A 19,948-nucleotide genomic window follows, 5' to 3' on the forward strand; every position below is an offset into this window, starting at 1 on the left:
TTTCGGAAAGCACCCAGCTGTCTGGCCACTTTCCACCGTTGTGATGAAAAGGAAATCCCAGAGCAGACAAAGTGAATACATTATGGTCACCAGTTTGCAGAATTACGGCTGAAAATGCAAAGCAGACGTAACTCTTTGCTTCCATTAGTGACAAGTGCAGTCGTTAGTTTTCCTCTGGGTGTAAATAATCTCTCGCAATATGTCACTGCACTCTATATTTCCACGCCTATGGTGTTTAAACTGTGTGTGTGTGTCTCCACAGCTCCGTCAGAGGTTCCCATTATGCACCAAGTCAGCTCAACGAGCCGCAGCTTCTCGTTGTCATGGCCACCACCCGAACAGCCCAACGGAATTATCCTCGACTACGAGATTCGCTACTATGACAAGGTAGAGTGGAGTGATGAATGTGTGCGTGTTTGCTCCTCCGAGCTGTTTCTGATGTGCCGGCCACGGCCTGCAATCCATTACTGCCAATGAAAGAGGAAATCAATAGGAGGCGCGTTTAAGTCATCCGTTATAGAGACTGTTGCTGAAGAGTTGGGCCCTCGTGGAATATTTCTGCTGGGACTAATGAAGGTAAAAATGAAATACAGTGGTACCTCGGTTGTCGACCACAATCCGTTCCAGTCGGCCGTTCGAGAAGCGAGTTGTTCGAAATCTGAATCGATTTTTCCCATTACAATGAATGGGAAAAGAACTAATGCGTTCCAAGCCTTAAAATAGTCTTTTGTAGGAGTGAATGTAGAGTGTCTGCTGCAGGTGGCTGTTCCTCTATGTGTGTGGCCGCTGCATGTGGGAGGGGTTGCCGAGTGAGTGACGTCTCTCCAGAAGTGAAGAGGTGCCCGGTGCGTGTCCAGCTCTGAATGTGCGCTTCTGTGCAGTTTGGCTGTGACAAAGTCATAAACCAAGTCACGCTCTGTCCCAGACTGGCCTCATCCCTGTCCCAGCTCCAGCCCACAACAGGACATCAAACCCTGGAGTGAGCGCTCCAGCACCTCCCCTGTGACACTCTACCACGGTCCAGTGTGGAGACAGGAAAGGTATTACACCTCAATATGAAGAAACAACAGTCAGTAAATGTAGCTAACGGGACACGTCTGCATACAGAGGCTGCGTTATACACAATAACAAAGCACGTCGTGGGTCAGCTGATCGTTTTTTTCCGGCTTATTTCGGGGGGCGTTCGAGTTCTGAATTTTCGTTCGAAATCCGAAGCAAAAAAATCTAGAAATTTTTGTTCAAATTCCGAGACGTTCGAATTCCGAGGCACCACTGTATATGACACCTGGAATGGGATTTGAGTTTCCGTAGACACAACAGTCATTACTTAAAAGTTGCTTCCGAAGTGTTTTTTTGTTATTATTATTATTTTAAAGGCTTTGATGGTTACTATGTGATGTGAGGAATGAGCTCCAGTCAGTGAGGCGTGTTTATTGATGGAAGTTTTCCACACATTTAATGGGCCAGTCAAAGTCATTTAGAATCTTCTCATCATCGGCCTTGGCAGTTGCATCCAGGTTAAACACATACTCTGAGTAGAATAATTGACTATTACCATGAATAGAACAAATCGCTGTACACATTTTAGTCATTCTATCTTGTGGCTGGACTGAGTCACTGTATGTCTGAAGCCCCATTTATGCTCCCTTTAGTATGAAAATGTACCTTTTCAAAAGATGTCACTCATCGCATGCTCTGATGCCGTCTTTACATTGGTATTTCTGTTCAACAACATATCCACCAAGTGGGGGAGGCAGCTCGGAGTCTAAAGTTTATGACGAGAACAAACTGCAAAACCAACATGGCGACTGTGGAAGAGTATGGATCATGTAGCTCTTGCACAAAAGAGGAAACAGAGGCAGCGTTGTAGGAGGTGGTGGTCGATGTGTTGCGAGATTTTCCGCCAGTGTTATGTCTTCTTCATGTCTCATTAGAGCTACATATCGGGTAGTAACAGCAACACTGCCCCCCATGGTTTCCAGTGGTACTGCTCTGTTTGGTCCCTATCTGTGAGCTTTGTGGAAACATCCGGAAGTATGGACGAAATGAAGGCCGAGATTTTTTTTTTTGCGACATTGGGACACACTCATCGGGAATTCTTCTCGACCCTCACTAACTGTCTGCTTAGTTGTTGATGCACTATAGTGTTGGAAGACGACACTACTTTTGAACAAAGATACTGGGGTCTCTGGTGCTGGAAGGCAGTGGAATTGCTTCAAATGCATCTTCTCCTTCCACAGGAAATCATCCACTTTCTAAATGACTCAACTGCAGCTTGTATTATGTGGAAGGAAGTCAACCTTGCTCAGACTTTACTTGTCATTACATCGATTCCATTGTCAAGTTGAGTCAAATCCTGACTTGAATGAACAGCATGAATGACTGAGAGTAGCATCAACCACAGGGCGCCTCTTCTTCAGTCCATAGACTGAAGTGTCAGCTGACCTGCGCGCGCTCTAAGTGATTCTAATGAGACGATCGATTTCATCAGCGATCCTAAATCAGATTACATTTTCTGTTTCACAGCTTATCGAAGGTGTCGCGCCACAAAGTACTTCATCACCAGAAACACGATGAGCTCTGCTGCACTCGGCAAATCAATATGGTGGTTTTTTACGACTCAGTCCGGTTCATGTCTGTGAAGATACACGGAAACATCCCAGTGTTGTTTCAAGCATCCCACTTGAGCAGCTCCCTGGGTACATCTACCTAAGAACACAACTAGAATTGCTCTTGGTTGTGTCCTGCTATCTTGGTCTAGAGCAGATTGTAGAGCAGGCCTGGGTTGGTGGCACCTTGACTTGAGTCCACGCTGGACACAACCCCACGTTAACCACCCTCCTTCGTCAAAGCGCCGCATGATACAAATGTCACGTGCTACGTGATAAGAAATGATCCCCTCAAATGTGCATCACACTCATGGTACCAGCCTGTGTGTCCTCTTAAAATCAACATCATATGTCGTAAAAATTGCAGTGTTTTCACCAGTGTGAATTGAGCCTTGTCCACCAGTGGATGGAGGGTTGGCTGGCTGTTTATGGAAAGGTAACACTGGAACTATGAGTAAGAACGTGAGGTACGGTATCTGTCCCTTAAATAAAAGGACATCTTGCCAAACATCCAGCCTTTTCGAGCCACCTCATATGGGCCTGAGGAGGAGTGTCCTGTGGGGCCCACACCCACAATTGGACTCCCAGTGTCAGCCAGCGGAACTGCACCCTGCCACCTCAAAAGGGCCACAAGTTAGAGACCCCTATCCTGGGATGTTCTTGGTGGCATTTCTCCTGTGTTGTCCACTCACCCTAAGAGACCACAGGTCTGTTCTGCCAAGCCCCCAGAACCCACATCAGCATGGCTCTCTGCCGATCTTTCAACCAGTCCACGAACCTGCTTCCTTCGAGTCTGTTAATTCCTTCTGCCTGTGAAGCTTTGTCAGTCTGTCTTCAGTCTGTTCCCCACATTACCCATCTCCATCAGTCAATCCCACTGTGTTCAGTTGGGAACTGATCTTTATTTGTTTGCTCTTGGCTCCTCTTTCTTCCTGCCAGTCTGCGACAAATGTTACAGCGCATGTCCTGATGCACCTTTACAGGAAAAAGATTTACTTCTGTTCGGGAGTTGCAATATAAAAGTCACTTGTTACTGCGAAAAGAAAAGTGTTGTATGTACAGTACACGTTGGTGCTGACTTTTCAACAGCCTGCTACAACCTCAAACTTTTTATTCAAAGGCATTGCTTTAAGGTTGTGTTGTACTTGACATTTAGTGATATTCAAGTTCTGGAATTTGAGTTGTATGTGTGAAGATCAGACAGCCCGTCTTGACATCAAGCATGTCTGTACTATGTGCCTTTTGTCAGTCTGGATTGGTGATGTTTTCAAGATTTCTTCAGGCTGTGTGTCTTGGATGTCCACAGTGTTCTCACACTGACCTCAGGCAGCAAACGCTCCGTGCATTCATAATATCAGACCTGGTGCTGCTGCCTTTGCTGCTCAGCTATAGTTGTGCCTCTAATACAAACCAACTTCAAGAAACACTGAGCCCTGTTGTCGGAAGTTTCTGCTTCTGGTTTACAATGTTGGCGTGGGTTTCCTCTTCCTCTGCTGTCCTCACACACACATGCAGAAGTTAGTTCATGACTCCGAGTTGTGCGTTGGGTCCTGGGAATTGTCATGACAAAGTGTCCTCTCGCGTGTGATGGTTCTGTCCTATGACTTCCTGCCATAGCAACACCTCAGCAGCAAGTCTTCCTGGGGAGATGAACACGTCGACACAACTGGCTTCTCTGTGTGTGGAGCAGCCATGCTTCCACATCTCTGCTGTGTGAGACGCTGCGGCACAACTGAAAATCTTTAGGAGACACCACTGCATTGTTTTATATTTTCTGTAGATGCTGAGCTTCTTCGAGTCAAACAGAGAGTGAATCAATAAGTCTGTTCTGGTGTCAGCGCTCTCTCTGTCCCGGGCTCCTCCACTCGCTTACAGATTCCAATTTTGCTCCACAATATAGTGAACCGTCGTAATTTTGTGGTGCTGCATGAGGGAGCGAGGGAATACATATCCAGCGGGCTGCGTGTGTAGCTTTTTATTGTTAGGTTATTACTGCGCATCGAGTGGGTGAATATGTCATGTACCTGTAAATCAGGACAGTCAGGACATTGAGAGTTTAAAAACAAGTGCTAAAGTTATGCTTATTCATCATCTCACATTTTGAATTGCTTCAGTGTTTTGATTCATGAGGAGTCAAGACTGCATGGTCTCATTGAGATCCTTCAAACTACTTGTTTCTTGTTAGTGTCCGGGGCTTTTAAGCATTTTTTTTTTTTATAATTATAGTTTAATAACACCCACTGCACCTCCATATCATTTTTTATGATGTCATCAGTCTGCACCCATCCTGTACAGTTCTCCTTCTGAACCTGGAAATAAGGGTTATCCTTCTGTGCATAAGGTTTTCATCAGCCCTTCTGCCACGCTTCTAAAAAAATATTATATTGTATTCTGTACTGTTCATTTCTCCTATAGGGGGATATTTCACATGCTGTGGCAGCACAGATATGTTGAACAACAAAGTGTGGATTACAGACGAAATGAAATAAATGTTTCAATATTACTAGTTTATCGATAAATAAACTACAAAGTGTGACAATGCAGACTTCAGGCAAGCCATTTCATTTGCTTTTTTTGGCGCTCAAATCATTGTCCTACCTGTATTTTAGCAACATATCTCACATTAAATGTTTAGTGTGCCATGAACACAGACACAGAGCAGATGTCAGGACTCGTAATGCAAACACCATTTTTGAAACCACAAAAATTCTTCAAAACAAGTTATTTACACACCAAAAAAACACAGAACCACAGGTCAATTGAATAAATACAAAATGTCAAACTAAATAAATGATAAAACACAAGACAATAAAGTTTTCACTTGGTGCGAATAAATGTAAAAATAAATAACCTAAATATTAGTTTTGGTTACTTGATCCTCACTGATGTTCTGTGCCACTTTAATTTCAAAGCTTCAGGCCCCTTGTAAATTGTTTTTCAGTCCACACTGGTCCAGTGGGCTGTCACTTCTTACTATAAGATTAGTTGCAGGTCGACTTCTTTTTGTGCAGTCTGCGTCTTTAATAGAAAAAAAAAACCTACATTTGAGTAACGCTTGCGTTTACATTCACAACAAATAACAAAACGACCAACATTATTGCGGCCCACTGGACAAGCTAACATCAGTTTAAAAGGCTGTCGGAAGTCGCCATGACGACCGTGGTGCCCCCTGCACGTGTCTATTGCTGTGCTGTCTGCTGAGTCCTCGTGCTGTGGGCATGAACTGGCATTGATACCTTTGTACCATTACCATTGTGTCTGGATACATTGCTTTAGTATTGATATTTTGTGTAGCTTAGATATTTGTGACAACCCCAGATTATATTGTATGTTGTGTCGTCTTGGCTCAAAATGTCAGATGAACATCCAGAACACCACTAAATTCAAGTCACTTTTAAGTTGTCCCATTTCGAAAAACAGCCCTGGACGTTTCATTCAAATATATTGATTCTGTTTGCAAAATAAACTTAACAGCGTCTTTTCAGAGGTGCTCATGATTCCATCTTGAATTTGTGTTGTAGCACTGAGCAACACAGGCTTAAGGACTGGGTCATTCTATGAACAACAAGCAGGTCGTGGTATTGAATAAAATATCATTTTTTGAGTCAAAGTTTAATCTATTTTTCCCATGATTAGCCCAAAAATAGAGAAGCTCCTGGTGGATCATTTGGTGGCCTGGAAGCTCTGCCCGACCGTTGAACCTGCAGAGGCAGCGAGATGTGCCTCCCTCTAAAATTGGGATAAAAATGTCTAATTGTGAGGTGGGTGTTGGCGGGGCCAGCACGGACACGCTCCTAAATCGGGCCGATAAGCCACACAAACCAAGTTAAAAAGCATGAACGTCCAAACTGGGAAGCTCGGAACTCGGGCGGAAACTAATCCCAGTCCCAGCTGGAGTGTCGCAGTCACAGCTAAAACTCTTTCTCGGTCAAACCCAGGGCAGCGGCCACCGTCATTTGCTGTAAACGCTGTGGCGTTCTGTTGTTCTAGCGCTGCTAACTTGCAATAAACTTCATTTTCCTGCCATTGATTTAATTAGAGCGACGAGGAGAATTAGAAGAGAAATGTAACTTTGTATCTGAGAGTTATTCGAGGACAGGCTGAGAGAAAACATCTGAAAGCCGCAGATAAAACTCTTACTCAGCCCAAAATAGGGCAGCGGCTTACAGTCAACAATATTAACACAGCAGCCAATTAAGACTGACAGTTCGTTTGTTCCTTCTATTTCCCGTCCTCATTACACGCCCCAAAATAAGCGAAAACGTCACTGTATGGAGCTCTGTTTTTGTCGTCTCATCTTGCCTCAATCCCCTCCACCAACTTCTTCACCCCTGACTGGACTGATAATGAGGTAGAAATTCGATACGCCACATGGAGACAGGATTTTTCCTCCACACTTATCTCAGTCAGGCAGCCCTTCCCTGATCCACTGCCCCCTCACCTCTTCTCTGTGGCACACAGCGACCCCCCCCCCCGCCCCCAAATCTCTCACACCTACACACCTTTTAATCCCCATTACTGATAATGCGCCTTTAATTTTGTGGCCACATCCAAATATAGCTCTTCCTTTTGCCCCTCGCAGACACTGCAGACTCTTCACTTCGGAACCATTTCCACTTGAGTCGACCAGAATTTATGCGTTTATCAGTTTTTTTTTTTTGCTATCGAGCAGAAACTCAATGAAGTTGAGCGTATTGACTTGAACATGTTGTAAATCTGCATCAATCTGCCGTCGCTTCTCAAGCCCCTGTTGCGGCAGATGCCATGGCAGCATGTCATTGGGGTTCGGCTTATTCCATGGGTCTGATTTGATGTCGTTTAAGGCTCATGGTAGATACCAAGTAACCAGGATTGTGCCGCGCCACCACGGCTTTAGCCAGAGCCGCCCTGCCTTCAGAATAATGATGTCCTCCAGGGTCAATGAGCTCCCAAACTTCCAAAGATGGAAGGCTGATTTCTGCATCAACAATGGAGGGAAAAGTTCACTTGAAGACCGGCAGTATATTGACTCGGAAGCGGTAGTGTACATCACCTATAGTCGATGAAAGCGTGGACCTAAGGGGATATTCTGATGCTTGTTTCGTGTCAATTCCACCACGCTGTTGCTATGTAAACGACCAAATGACGTATGACTCCTGGCAACCCTTGTTGAGTCGTCGTTCCGTTAGACTTCATGTTTATTTTGTGGGCGTTTTCCATGTACCACTTTCCTGCTCTCCTCCCATTCTTTCAACACCAGCGTTTGGAACGACTGTTTCATCTCATCTGTGAAGCACTTTGTGTTGCATTTTAGCTATTTGAAAAGCAATATAGAAATCCTGTTCCTCCCGTATCCCCTGCTCCTTATCTCCGTCCAGACCCCTCCCCTGTCCCTCATGGCATAAACCCCCAACATCTATCGCACTCTCTGGACTGTTGTGATTTGGCCTTTATATCTCCAGAAGAGAAGAAAAGGGAGAAACAGGAAGCAAGGGGATGCGGGAGAGGGGGAGGGGCTTGTGTTTGAAGGTGGAATCCTTTGCTTTTATGAGATATGACCAATTCTCCTGAGGACTGAGAGGAGACAAGAGAAAATCTCTGAGGGCCCAAAGTAATTAACTGCCTTATCACATGCCTTTATTTCATGGGGAAGGATGATGGACGAAGGCACCAAGAACTCGGGAAGGTAAGGTGATTGGAATTTGAGGATATTGAAGTTGATATGAGGAAACAAATGGCTTGAAGGGAGACCTCTGGGTCTGTCATGGAAAGCGGGCTCCTTGTATGACCTGAGATGTTGGGAGGTTCTATGCTCTGAACTCTCTCTCTCTCTTTCCTACAGTCGCTGTCAACGGTGCACAACAGCTCGGTGGTTCAAAGTCAGATCCCCAACGTGGTTCTGGAAGGTCTCAGACCCGGGACTGGCTACGTGGTTCAGGTGCGGGCCAGAACGGTGGCGGGCTTCGGTGCCTATAGCAAAGAGATGCTGTTCCAGACACTGACTGATGGTGAGTATGGGTGTTGGGCCCTTGAACTTAATGTAATACTATACACTCTTATAGTGTTCTAATGTTTCTTAACCTAAAGAAGTTGTTGACAGCAGCCCAGGTTGGTGGTTTGCAAAAACAAAGTGTCTGAATTTATGAATTTCATTTGCAGATGAGTACAAGTCTGAGTTGGGGCAGCAGCTCTCGCTCATCGCTGGTTCCCTGGTGGGAGGAGTGTGCATCGTGTCTTTGGTGGCCATCGCCATCATCTGCACCAGGTGAGACTCCGGCCAAACCAGTGTGTCATTTGTTTTAGTTTTTATTTAGTTGGGAATTTTTGTCTTTCAATTCAATTACCGTATATTCTGGACTATAGAGTGCACCGGAATATTAGCCCCACCCTTGAAATTTAAAAAGGAAAACAGATCTTGTTTCCACATGAGCTGCAGCGGTCTATAAGCTGCGGGTGCAGTGGTGCGGTCTGCGCCGTAGAAAGGTCAGTGGGGCTCCCAACTTAAAAATGCGTGAACATCACTACTAACACTTCTCTCTCATCAGTTTGATGTGAGGAGGCTCAATATTTTGGCAGCACGAGGCTCTTTAGCCTGGAAACGTCCATATATTTTCTGTGTCCCTGTATAAGCTGCAGGGTTCGGACCACAAGAAAAAAGTGGCTGCTGATATCTGCCACCTGTCTGACAGTAAACTAGTCTGACAGTCGTAAAACCAACCAAGCCAAAATAAATAAAAGGAAGATTTTAAATCAGGACAGTTTCACTATCATTTCAGTTTTGATTAGCTTATTAGTTTTTAAATACTACTTTTCATTTGTTTTCTTGTGTGTCCTTGGTCTGCCCCCTCCTAGTTGAACACCTAACTACCCCTCACGTTCAATTTTGAACATGTATAGGTTTGTTTTTACCCCCAAAAAGGGTGACACCAAGCATAAAACAAAGCAAATCTTAAATCTTAAAGGACAAAATGATCATCTACCTCTTGGTGTTACACCAAATAAGCTGAAAGAAAAGGTTTCTGTTTTTGGTCAGCTCCAAATTTCAGATGTTTTTCCACCTCAGATGAGACCAGTGATGCAATGTCACACAATGATGAGGCTATATTCACTCAGCCAGAGACTGGACGACCAATTATTTCAATAGATCTGCTCACGAATCTTTGTGTGTGCAGGCGTCGACAACTGAAGGAGAGTGTCTACGGCGACAAGCTGCAGCAGTATAACGGAGGAGGTGCGGCCCCGTCTCCTTCCACTCTGAGAGACATGAAAGTTATATTTGCTCTCTCTCGCAGAGGTGACGCTCAGACCCGACATTTTCAGTGGGCCGACACCGACTGTGACCTTTCCCACCCTGTCTGAGGGTCACAGTTCACCAGGGGTCAAGATTTACATCGACCCCTTCACCTATGAGGACCCCAATGAGGCTGTGCGGGAGTTTGCCAAAGAAATCGACCCCTCCTGTGTGAAAATAGAAGAAGTCATCGGATCAGGTGGGAAATACAGAGGCTCGCCGACGTCGACTTTTGACCTCCTCTCTCTCTTCCACGGCTTCTCACGTGGTTGGCCGCTTTTAGTTTCACCAGTAGTGACATTTGAGAGGAACTGATGTCATGGGAGTCCATGGTCTCTGTGGTTTGCTGCTAGAGTCACGCGCGCTTCTGTCCTGTCCAGTAGTCTGATTCGCCCCCTGCTGTGCAGCCTGGCACCTCTGCACCTCAGATGGTGTCTTTCTTTTCTTCTCAGCTGGAGGCGCCCTCCGCAGAATAGCTGGTTTGTGACCCACAACGAAGCACTGAGGCCAGAAGTAGTGATGGGTAGAAGAGGTTTCATGAAACACTGACCTGATTTTCAGAGGCCACCAGATGGCGCTGTCTGCTGTAAAACGTTGAAAACCTGAAACCTCACGTCATTTCTAATCCAAGAGCGCCATCTAGGCCTCTGTTTCATCCGCCCTGCAATACTGTTTCATGATACCGCATCTTCCCCTCACTAGCCGTAACCTCACCCCCCGCGGAGTGCTCCCCGGGACGAGGTGCCGCTCTCCAGGCTGCATCAAGTCCGCTGCCAAAACCCGGTTCACTTGTGTTCACGTGTTGGCCTTTGTCTTGAGGCAGAATCTGCAATGTGAAAAGTCCCCGAGTGGGTTGTGTGGCTCAGTTCTATTCAGCATTTGGGTAAATATGAATGAATGAGTGTGTGTGTTGGCTGGCTTGATGTTGATAATTTTGGGGGTTAGTTTTTATCAACTCGACATGATGTGTTGTGGGTTCGTTTGGGTTGGGTTCGCACTTTTGTATAAAACCTGAAAACTAGACTTTTGGATCTTATTAAGCTGCTGCTGTGACTCCTTCTGAGTGTGTTTGTGCTTCCCTTTGTGTTCGATCCCTGTTTGTGTTTGCGGTGACATGAAGAGCGATGAAACGGCGAGTCGATTTGTTTAGAAAAACAAGGTGGTGTCGTGTCACACCGCGCAGCAATGAAATATGTTCTTGTTTCAACATTTGGCCGCACATCTATTGTCTCTGCCCATGGGACGCATTGAGTGAAGGTTTGTGGAGCGCAAATATTATTCCCCAGATAACTCATAACTTTTTCATTTGGACCGAAACCAATCACACTGAAACGGCCAGAGAGCTTCGGGTGTTAAAGGTCAGAGTCTCTCAGTGGAGTGTGTGTGCTTTGGGGCTTTTGGTCTGTTGAGGCTCTTGCAGATGCTTTCTGTAATCCCCAAGTCACTCGGTTTATTTCTCCCGGGGACGGAGGGTTCTCGCCTCGGCCAGAGGTGCGAGGTAATGAAAACGGGAGAGAGAGAGTGGAGGCGTGTTTGCTGAACTGGGCTGTGAAAACGTCTGCTTTCCGCCACATGACCACAAGCTGCAGTGCTTTACAGGCTATTTTGCATTTGGTGAAAAGTTGGCAGCGAGGAGGGAAGTGTGGAATAAATGAGCGCGGAAGAAAGATAAAAGAGGAAAGCCCCCGAAGGAGATCATAAAAATATCTCACCTCAGTGGTAACGGCATCTCTCGACTCCCGCAGAAAGATGCACCTCTTCTGTCAGAGGAACTTTTGACTGACTGTAGAATTCATGAATAGAAAGAGAAGGTTATTATGTCTGCGCTTAACATGGTCGTCCTGGGGTCCTGGGTTTGAACTCGCCAGGCGGTCTGAGTGGGGTTTGGACTTGAAAGGCACATGACTGCCTGAACAGAGGAACTGGATTCAGTATTTTAGGAGCCGGGAATACTTGTCTTTATAGCAAGTGCAGTTGCCCCCCCCCCAATGATTGAGCCATCAGTGAGTTCGAGATGTGCATAACTCAATCTGAGGGTTTCACTGCCTCAGATCCGGATGCAGTCCAAGTCTCGGATTGCTGGATACAATAGAATGCGTTGCTCACCAGTGTCAATATCCAGCTATTGAGTGTTGGTCAGTGGACAAGTTTGCTACCCTCCATGTATTGTGTACTGCTTTTCCGAGGTCAAGCCACAGGGACGGCGGCATGAGCCAAGACATGCCGAGATCTCACCTGGAATTCATCCTGTGGAAGTGCCAGTGTCCACCTTACTGTGGCTGGCTTCTCCTGATGCCAAGGAGAGTCCTCTACTTTGATTTAACTGTGAGCCTTGTGCGTCTTTTAGGGTTCCTCCTGGACTCCATCTATGTGAGTGTTCCAGAAAGAGAAACCTAAAGAACATTTAGAATAAGAGGCTTTGACCACAAAGGTCACTTGGATGTATGGATGCAGTGGACACTTGACTTTGTGAGTATTCCAGGCATCATTAGGTCCCTGGATATTGGAGCAAATGAGGATGCCAGTGTACTGTATGTCCTACACTGCAGCTCCCAGGCTCGGTGTCCCGTACCATGAGTTGCAATGTTACTACCAGTGATGGGCAGATGAGGTATCATGAAACAGTATTGCAGGGTTGTTGAAACGGTGTCCTAATTTTCAGAGGAGACTAGATGGCGCTCTACAGTGTCATGAAGCCTCATCTACCTTCAATACAATGTTTCATGAAACCTCATCTGCCCTTCAACACTGTGTCATGAAGCCTCATCTGCCCTTCAACACTGTTATGACGCCTCATCTGCCCTTCAACACTGTGTCATGAAGCCTCATCTGCCCTTCAATACTGTGTTATGAAGCCTCATCTGCCCTTCAACACTGTGTTATGAAGCCTCATCTGCCCTTCAATACAGTGTCATGAAGCCTCATCTGCCCTTCAAAACTGTGTCATGAAACCTCATCTGCCCTTCAATACAGTGTTTCATGAAACCTCATCTGCCCTTCAACACTGTGTCATGAAGCCTCATCTGCCCTTCAATACAGTGTCATGAAGCCTCATCTGCCCTTCAATACAGTGTCATGAAGCCTCATCTCCCCTTCAATACTGTGTTATGAAGCCTCATCTGCCCTTCAATACTGTGCTATGAAGCCTCATCTGCCCGTCAACACTGTGTCATGAAACCTCATCTGCCCTTCAATACTGTGCTATGAAGCCTCATCTGCCCTTCAACACTGTGTCATGAAGCCTCATCTGCCCGTCACTAGTAACCTCACTGCCAACTAGTCCTTTTTTTGACGCCCTTTTCCTGGTCCCTCCACAGCAGTTCACCAGGTCACATCTGAACCCTATGGGCAGCAGTTCACACCAGCCCTGTCATCATCTTCACCTTCTCTCAGTCATCTTAATTTCACTCCGTCACTGCTCTCTTTCTTCTGTCGCTCACACATTTTCAGATTTTTGGGCTGCGACAGCAGATAGTTTTTAATGAGCAGTGAGATGTGCAGCAGAGATCACAGCGAGACACGAAGACTCAGCCTGTCATCCAATTCCCATCACTCATCCATTATTCACACGCAACATTTTTCTTTTTTTTTTATCTCGGGGACGGCGACTGTTGCGTCAAAGTCGTATTCAATTTTCATGTCCTCAAGTTGCCCAGAAGTGTGGAGGTTAAAATCTGTTCAGCAAAGACAAAAGGGGCATGTTTTCATTTATTCACACATGAAGACAGTTCTGTGGATGTTTGAATCGCCACCCATTTCTATGACAAGAGCTGTGAGATCAACATCACAATGTCAGGACATAAGCGCCATTATGATGTGTGAAAGCCGACTCTCAAAAGAGGAAAATGGATTCACTTACTGACTTGACTTGACTTGAAAGTGTCCACTAATGACACTGTTGCTGCCACAACAATAGCCATTAAACAATGTCTCATAGTTGTGTCTGACTAATGTGTCAGACTGCATCATGGTTCCTTTATGCTTGCTTGATGCTTTGAGCTTCAGCTTCTTGCCTTGAGTCAAAACCGAGGCACTGTATCTGGGATGCAATTATTGTTTTCCTCCAGACCACAAGAGCACAGACCCTCGGCCCTTGAGCAAAGCCTTTGACCCCGGTGGGTCTCAGTGGAGCGCCTTTGTAAGCAGTGGATGATTCATGTCTCCTGCTACAAGCAACTCAAGTGGACGCTTTTTTTTCTCGATTGTATGGAAAAAAATACGTGAAATATTAATGAACCTGGAGGTGAAAAGTCTGGCACAGGTTGAAGTTTTTGTACTACCATATTGATTCATCTATTTCAAGTCAAATCTAGTTTTTATGCATCCATGTTTATATATTTAATATATTTTAGATATTGTTGTTATTATTATTATTGATTCATATAATTATATTCATTGGCAAAACAAGCTTTGATATCACCATAATACAATTTTTACCCACTATATTTTACAGTCTTTAGTTGGTAGCCTGCCGATCTGATTTTCCTGACCAGGGGTTGAAGTCTTCCACACCATGAGAGAAGCACAATATGTCCTCACATTCAGCTTGACTCTGCCTCCAGTGCTGCTCTGAACCCGTCCACCTCCCCATTAGGAGCTGTGTGACTGAAGCCCCATTTATGCTCAACGTTTCATACAGATACGGACAGATACTTCTGTGCGTGCGTTTATTTCGTCCGTATTTCCGCACATTTCCACAAAGCTTATGGATACAGACCAAACGGAGTAGTACCACTGGCAACCATGGGGGGCAGTGTTGCTGTTACTACCTGAAACGTAGCTCTAATGAAACATGAAGAAGACATAAAAATGCTGGAAATTCTCCGTCCTTCAGTGGCGATGCACCATCCACTGCTTCCGACAAGGCTGCCTCAGTTTCCTCTTTTGTGTAAGAGGTATGTTATCAATACTTCTTCCACAGTCGCCATGTTGGTTTTGGAGTTTGTTGTTGTCATACACTTTTGACTCTGGGCTGCTCCCCCTGGTGGATATATTGGTGAACAGCAATATCAAAAGCATGTGATAGTGACAGAAAAGAACAGGTACCTTTCGTATGTAAAGGGAACATAATGGGCCTTAAGACTGTGTGACTGTTTCACATGTGAGGTGTTTCCGACCGCATCTGTCAGTAGAGGTAGGGTCAATACGGGTCCAATATCATTTTTGAAAGACTGTCAAATCTGTACGTTTAGTCTGCCATAAAGTGAAGTGCTTAGAGGACCTGCATGTGGCCTTGAATGTGTTTGTTTCCTAAACTTTGTTCTCTCCCCTGCCAAAAACCAACGCAGCTGGCTGTGGCTTGTGAATAATAAATGATAAGCAAATGTAGTGAAACTGCAATACTCAATTTCCATCTCAAACCTCTGAAACCATGGAGTTGCCAAGTTTCAAACCGACGCTCGCTTCCCTCTGCAGAGCTGTCTGTTTGCTGTTTTAGTCTCTATGGGAGTCTCTGGTGTTGGACAGTGTTGGGGTCACTGATCTCTCACGCTGCCCGTCTGTGTGCTACAACTGGAGCATGCTAGTACTCTTTTTTTCATCATACTTCCCCGAACTCCTGCGTTCCAATGCTGCTTTTGTTGCCTTAATATTTCACACAGCGAGACGTTCCAGGACACAATGGTGCGTGAAATTGATGGTGCGTCGCTGCCGGCGTCGACTGCATTACGACTTTGCATGTTATCTTGTCATTTGTGACTCTCTCACCAGCTGATGTGCTTCCTCTGCCAGGTGAGTTCGGGGAGGTGTACAAAGGGCGGCTGAAGCCCGTGGGGAAGAAGGAAATCCCCGTCGCCATCAAGACCCTGAAGGTGGGCTACTCGGAGAGGCAGAGGAGGGACTTCCTGTCCGAGGCGTCCATCATGGGTCAGTTTGATCAGCCCAACATCATCCGACTGGAGGGTGTGGTCACCAAGAGCAGGCCCACCATGATCATCACCGAGTTCATGGAGAACGGCGCTCTGGACTCCTTCCTCAGGGTGAGTGTCAGAGTCACATGACTCTTCAGTTCATGCATGACAGTGCAGAGAAGAACGTTTTCTGTGGATTTTTGTCATTCATTTTTCATTAATGACCAGTGACGAAATCTTATTTTGAAATACTATTAGATTTTTACGTATATTATTTAAATAATGGTAAATAATTTATTGTTTGGTGTTCGTGCCTTTTTATTTCATCACATTTATAATTAGAATATAGTGAACTTTAATGGGGAATAAAATGAAATTACTACATTAATTACCATTTTTAATGTGAAAAATGAATTGAAATTGTGGACTGTATTAAAGAAAGGATACAGAAATTGGTGACTCCTGCTGAGGAGGTTAAGGTCTGGACCTTTGCAGTGCTTTTTGTGGGAGCTCAGGTTATAGTCACGTTGTTGCTGTCCATTGTCTGTATGGTCTTGCTTTTGTACCTTTGCCAAGGAGGTTATGTTTTTGATGGCGTTGGTTTCTCTTGAAAAGTTATGGACGGATTTGGATGAAATTCTCCGGAAATAGGCAAAAGGGAACAAATGTTCCACATCACTATTGGCATCCAGGAAATTGTTTTGAAGGCGACATTGTTTTTAGGAGGTTGTGTTGGGGTGGACTGAAGCTGCTTGGCGGGAGTTTGCTCTCTCTGAGTGCTTTTCTCATCATAATGTGTTCTGGATTATTTTATTTTAAAACGTTTACCAGATTTGACTTTAACATAATTGATGACACAAAGTCTAGTTTCCTGTCTTCATGTGTCCGACTGTAACACGTGTCTTGAGGTCTGCGAGCAACAGACTTCAGTCACGTATGATGTTTCTTCCTGGATTTTTCCGTTGACAGCACGCAGAAGACCACCATAATCATGAGCGCCACCATGATCTGTTACATCTTATCCATGCTGATGTTTCCATTTTAATCACGGGAGGTTTCATCTTTAGAAAGAGATCTTTTTGCTGAAGGCGTGGCAGCTCTCCTTTAAGCCGCAGTGCTTCGCCCCCATTGTTTACATGCGGCAGAAACCCAGATGTCTCATGTGTCACTCAACAGCTGACATCTTTGATCCATTTTAATTGCGCCCCGATATGCTTCTGCTTGACATCCAGAAATGCTCCCATTTCTTTACAAGAGGAAAGCAAGGGGTCACTGTTGAACCTCAGCATGAAGTTCTTCACCCGCACAACACTTGACATGTCTCACACGCTTCGATTCAAACACGGACCTCTCTCCCTCAAGTCCATGTTTTAAGAATAATTGACACATTTCATGTTAAAATTCTCCCAGGTGAGTAGCTTCCGCAGACGTGGCGCAGTTCAAGGGTGATCAGTTGCGGTAATTGCCTCTTGTGTCCGTCCTACAAATCCCTTCCTGACTCTGCTAACGTCACGGGCGGCTGACTTAAGACCGTTTAAAAAACAACTATATGGATTTGTTCTTGGCTCTCAGTGTGAGACGGAGCTTCCCAAGCAAAATGAATGGTGGCGCTATTGTCATAAAGAGGACGTGAATCATGTGTGCCCACGCATGGCTCCCCTGAACCCAACGTTGCTGTCCAGAGAAGACGGGAACATGAGAGTGAAATATGCAGTTGCTTGAGCACCTCACTTCTGCACACGTCCATCCAGTTTTCCCTCTTCGGTTGTGTCGCAGACTGGTCCATAACCTCCTTCAGCTCCTGTGGGTTGATCCTGGAGTACGAGCGTCAAGCTAGAGTGTGTCGTCCTAGCAGTTTCACAGGACACATATTGGCAAAAGACATGTCTGAGCCACCTCCGCTGGCCTCCCGTGAGCTAGGTCTGGTTTGAGTTTCTGAAGCGGTCAAGACGGGACTCCAGATACCAGTGCCTCAACTCTGCTAATGCGATTTCGTCGGCTATACCCTCTTTTCTGTCTGATAACTGCTCACCATTAGCGGCCAGTGTTAGTCACGCTTTGGCTGAAATGAAATTGTTATCCTTGACAGGTTTGTTGACTCCCCATATTTAATAAGACATCAAGGACTACGGTGCACACAATGAATGACTCACTAGTCCAGTAGAAACATCACTTCAGTCTCAGTATTTTTTGTATTCTTTGTTATTAAAAATGGGCGAAGACACTTCTTAGAAAAATGCACATTTACAACAAAGACACTGACTCTTACCAAACACATTAGGTTACCAAATACAAGGAACGCAACTAACATCAAAGACGTTTGCACTGCACAAAAGCACACATTTAAAAGGGGAAGACAAATATTATAATTCAGTATCATAAAATAACTAAAATATGAACTGAGCATATGGAAAAAAAAACTTCGTATTTTTAGAATTTCATAATAAAATAAAATGACAAGTTAGTAAAACATGAACACCTTGTCCCAGGTCTGGTACAGTCTCTACGCTGTAAATGCGTACTGACTGTATAGTAACAGATGGACTGAAGAGGTTCGACAGCTTTCGCAGAAAAAACACAAAGGCAGAAGCAGCAATTGCGTTCTTCCTCTTCCTCCTCCTGTGTAGTTTCCACTTCATCCTGCTGGACTGTCTGTCTCTCCGTCTGTCCGCCTCTTTCATCCTGCCCTCCTTTTCCGGCACCTCTAAAAACAGAAAGACGAACCCTTTGATGTGCGCTTCTCACTGTGTGACCCTCTTTTTTACTGAAAAATCATTGTCTGAATCTCACACACACACACACACACACACACACACACACACACACACACACACACACACACACACACACACACACACACACACACACACACACACACACACACACACAGACACGCACATTGATCAATCTGACCTCCTCGGTCCTCGCGTGACCACGTTGCTGGCACAACACCCAGAGGATCAATGTGTGTGTGTGTGTGTGTGTACCTGGAGAAGGCTGTGCCTGCTGAGTACTAAGCTAGAGGAGCATCAAAGACATGGCTTGGTGCACAAAGTGAATTAACACACACACACACACAGACTCGCTCTCACACACGGGGTTGACTGCAGCTATGTCAGCGGGGAAGGGAGCCACGTTAATGGTAGCCGAGACCTAAATGTACGGAAAAGGAAAAAGGCAAAAACAAATATCCTTGTTCATGTGGCTGCTCACCTGTGCGGTTGGTCTCAAGCAAATGTGCGAGCATGATTCTCCCTATTTACCTGAACATTAGCCCGTGAGTCACTAAGCAACTCCTGAGTCCGACTGTTGAGAAACTTTGATCTACTGTATGTCGGACTCCTTGGAGGAGAAGGGGATCTTCTCTGGCTCCTGCTCTATAGACCTGTCAATTGGACATGTGACTGCACTCAAGTGACACATTCAACACTTAATTCTGGGTTCATATCATGAAATCCAACAAATCGTTGCGAGTCCCAAGGCCAGTTGGATTCTTGAGAACGCTCAGCGCATGTAGGTCTGTCTGTTTCCAGGTAGTGCTATCGCTCCGTCCGACTCAGCCAGGTGATTCTGTGCGACTGAGATTGCGAGATCGAATTCTGACTTGTTTCTACTCTTGGTATTTCTCATTTGAGTGAGTCCTTGTGACTCCTGTTCTGCTACAGGAAGTTGGTTATACTCATTGTGTGGCCCACATTCCTGAGAGACTCTCAGAGTGAGTCAGGAAGTGGTTCATCTGATTTATGGGACTTCGGAAGCTGAGTGAGGCTTCGTTACGTGGTGTGCTATTCAGGAAGTGGGTCAACCCCAAAATGACGAGTCAGAGTCAAACACGCCTGTGTCAGTTTGCATCTGATTTATTGACTGAACGGATTTGCCGTGTCCCACACTCTCTGTTCCTGAAGCTACTTGTGACAAGGTCTAAGGCCCATTTACGCTCCCTTTACCTGGGAAAATGTGAGAAAATTCGTGCTTCCATGTGTTCTTTACATTGCTATTGCTGTTCAGCAATATGTCCTCCAGGGGGAGCAGCACACAGTCAATGACTACAACAAACTCCAAAACAAACATAGCGACTGTGGAATTAATGTTGAATTTCCGCAATTGTTATGTCTTCTTCTCTTGCTGTTTCTGGTGGTACTGCTCCATTTAACTCATATCAGTAAGTGGGAGTCGTGCAGAAATACGGACACAATAAATGCAGTGTCGCTGACTCTAAA

General features: G+C 45.3%; 1 protein-coding gene across 2 annotated transcripts in view; it reads left to right on the plus strand.

The window, feature by feature from the left end:
- LOC128752908 (ephrin type-B receptor 1-like) overlaps positions 1-19,948 on the plus strand; it is a 98,880-nt gene that overhangs the window by 61,849 nt on the left and 17,083 nt on the right. For both annotated transcript variants that reach the window (XM_053854689.1, XM_053854690.1), the window contains exons 9-14: positions 263-387; positions 8,431-8,596; positions 8,748-8,853; positions 9,761-9,819; positions 9,881-10,078; positions 15,610-15,857. In XM_053854689.1, the coding sequence (XP_053710664.1) occupies positions 263-387; positions 8,431-8,596; positions 8,748-8,853; positions 9,761-9,819; positions 9,881-10,078; positions 15,610-15,857 (902 nt within the window). The remainder of the gene's footprint in view (positions 1-262; positions 388-8,430; positions 8,597-8,747; positions 8,854-9,760; positions 9,820-9,880; positions 10,079-15,609; positions 15,858-19,948) is intronic.

This window comes from Synchiropus splendidus, chromosome 1 (assembly GCF_027744825.2).
Source record: "Synchiropus splendidus isolate RoL2022-P1 chromosome 1, RoL_Sspl_1.0, whole genome shotgun sequence".
Classification (NCBI taxonomy): domain Eukaryota; kingdom Metazoa; phylum Chordata; class Actinopteri; order Syngnathiformes; family Callionymidae; genus Synchiropus; species Synchiropus splendidus.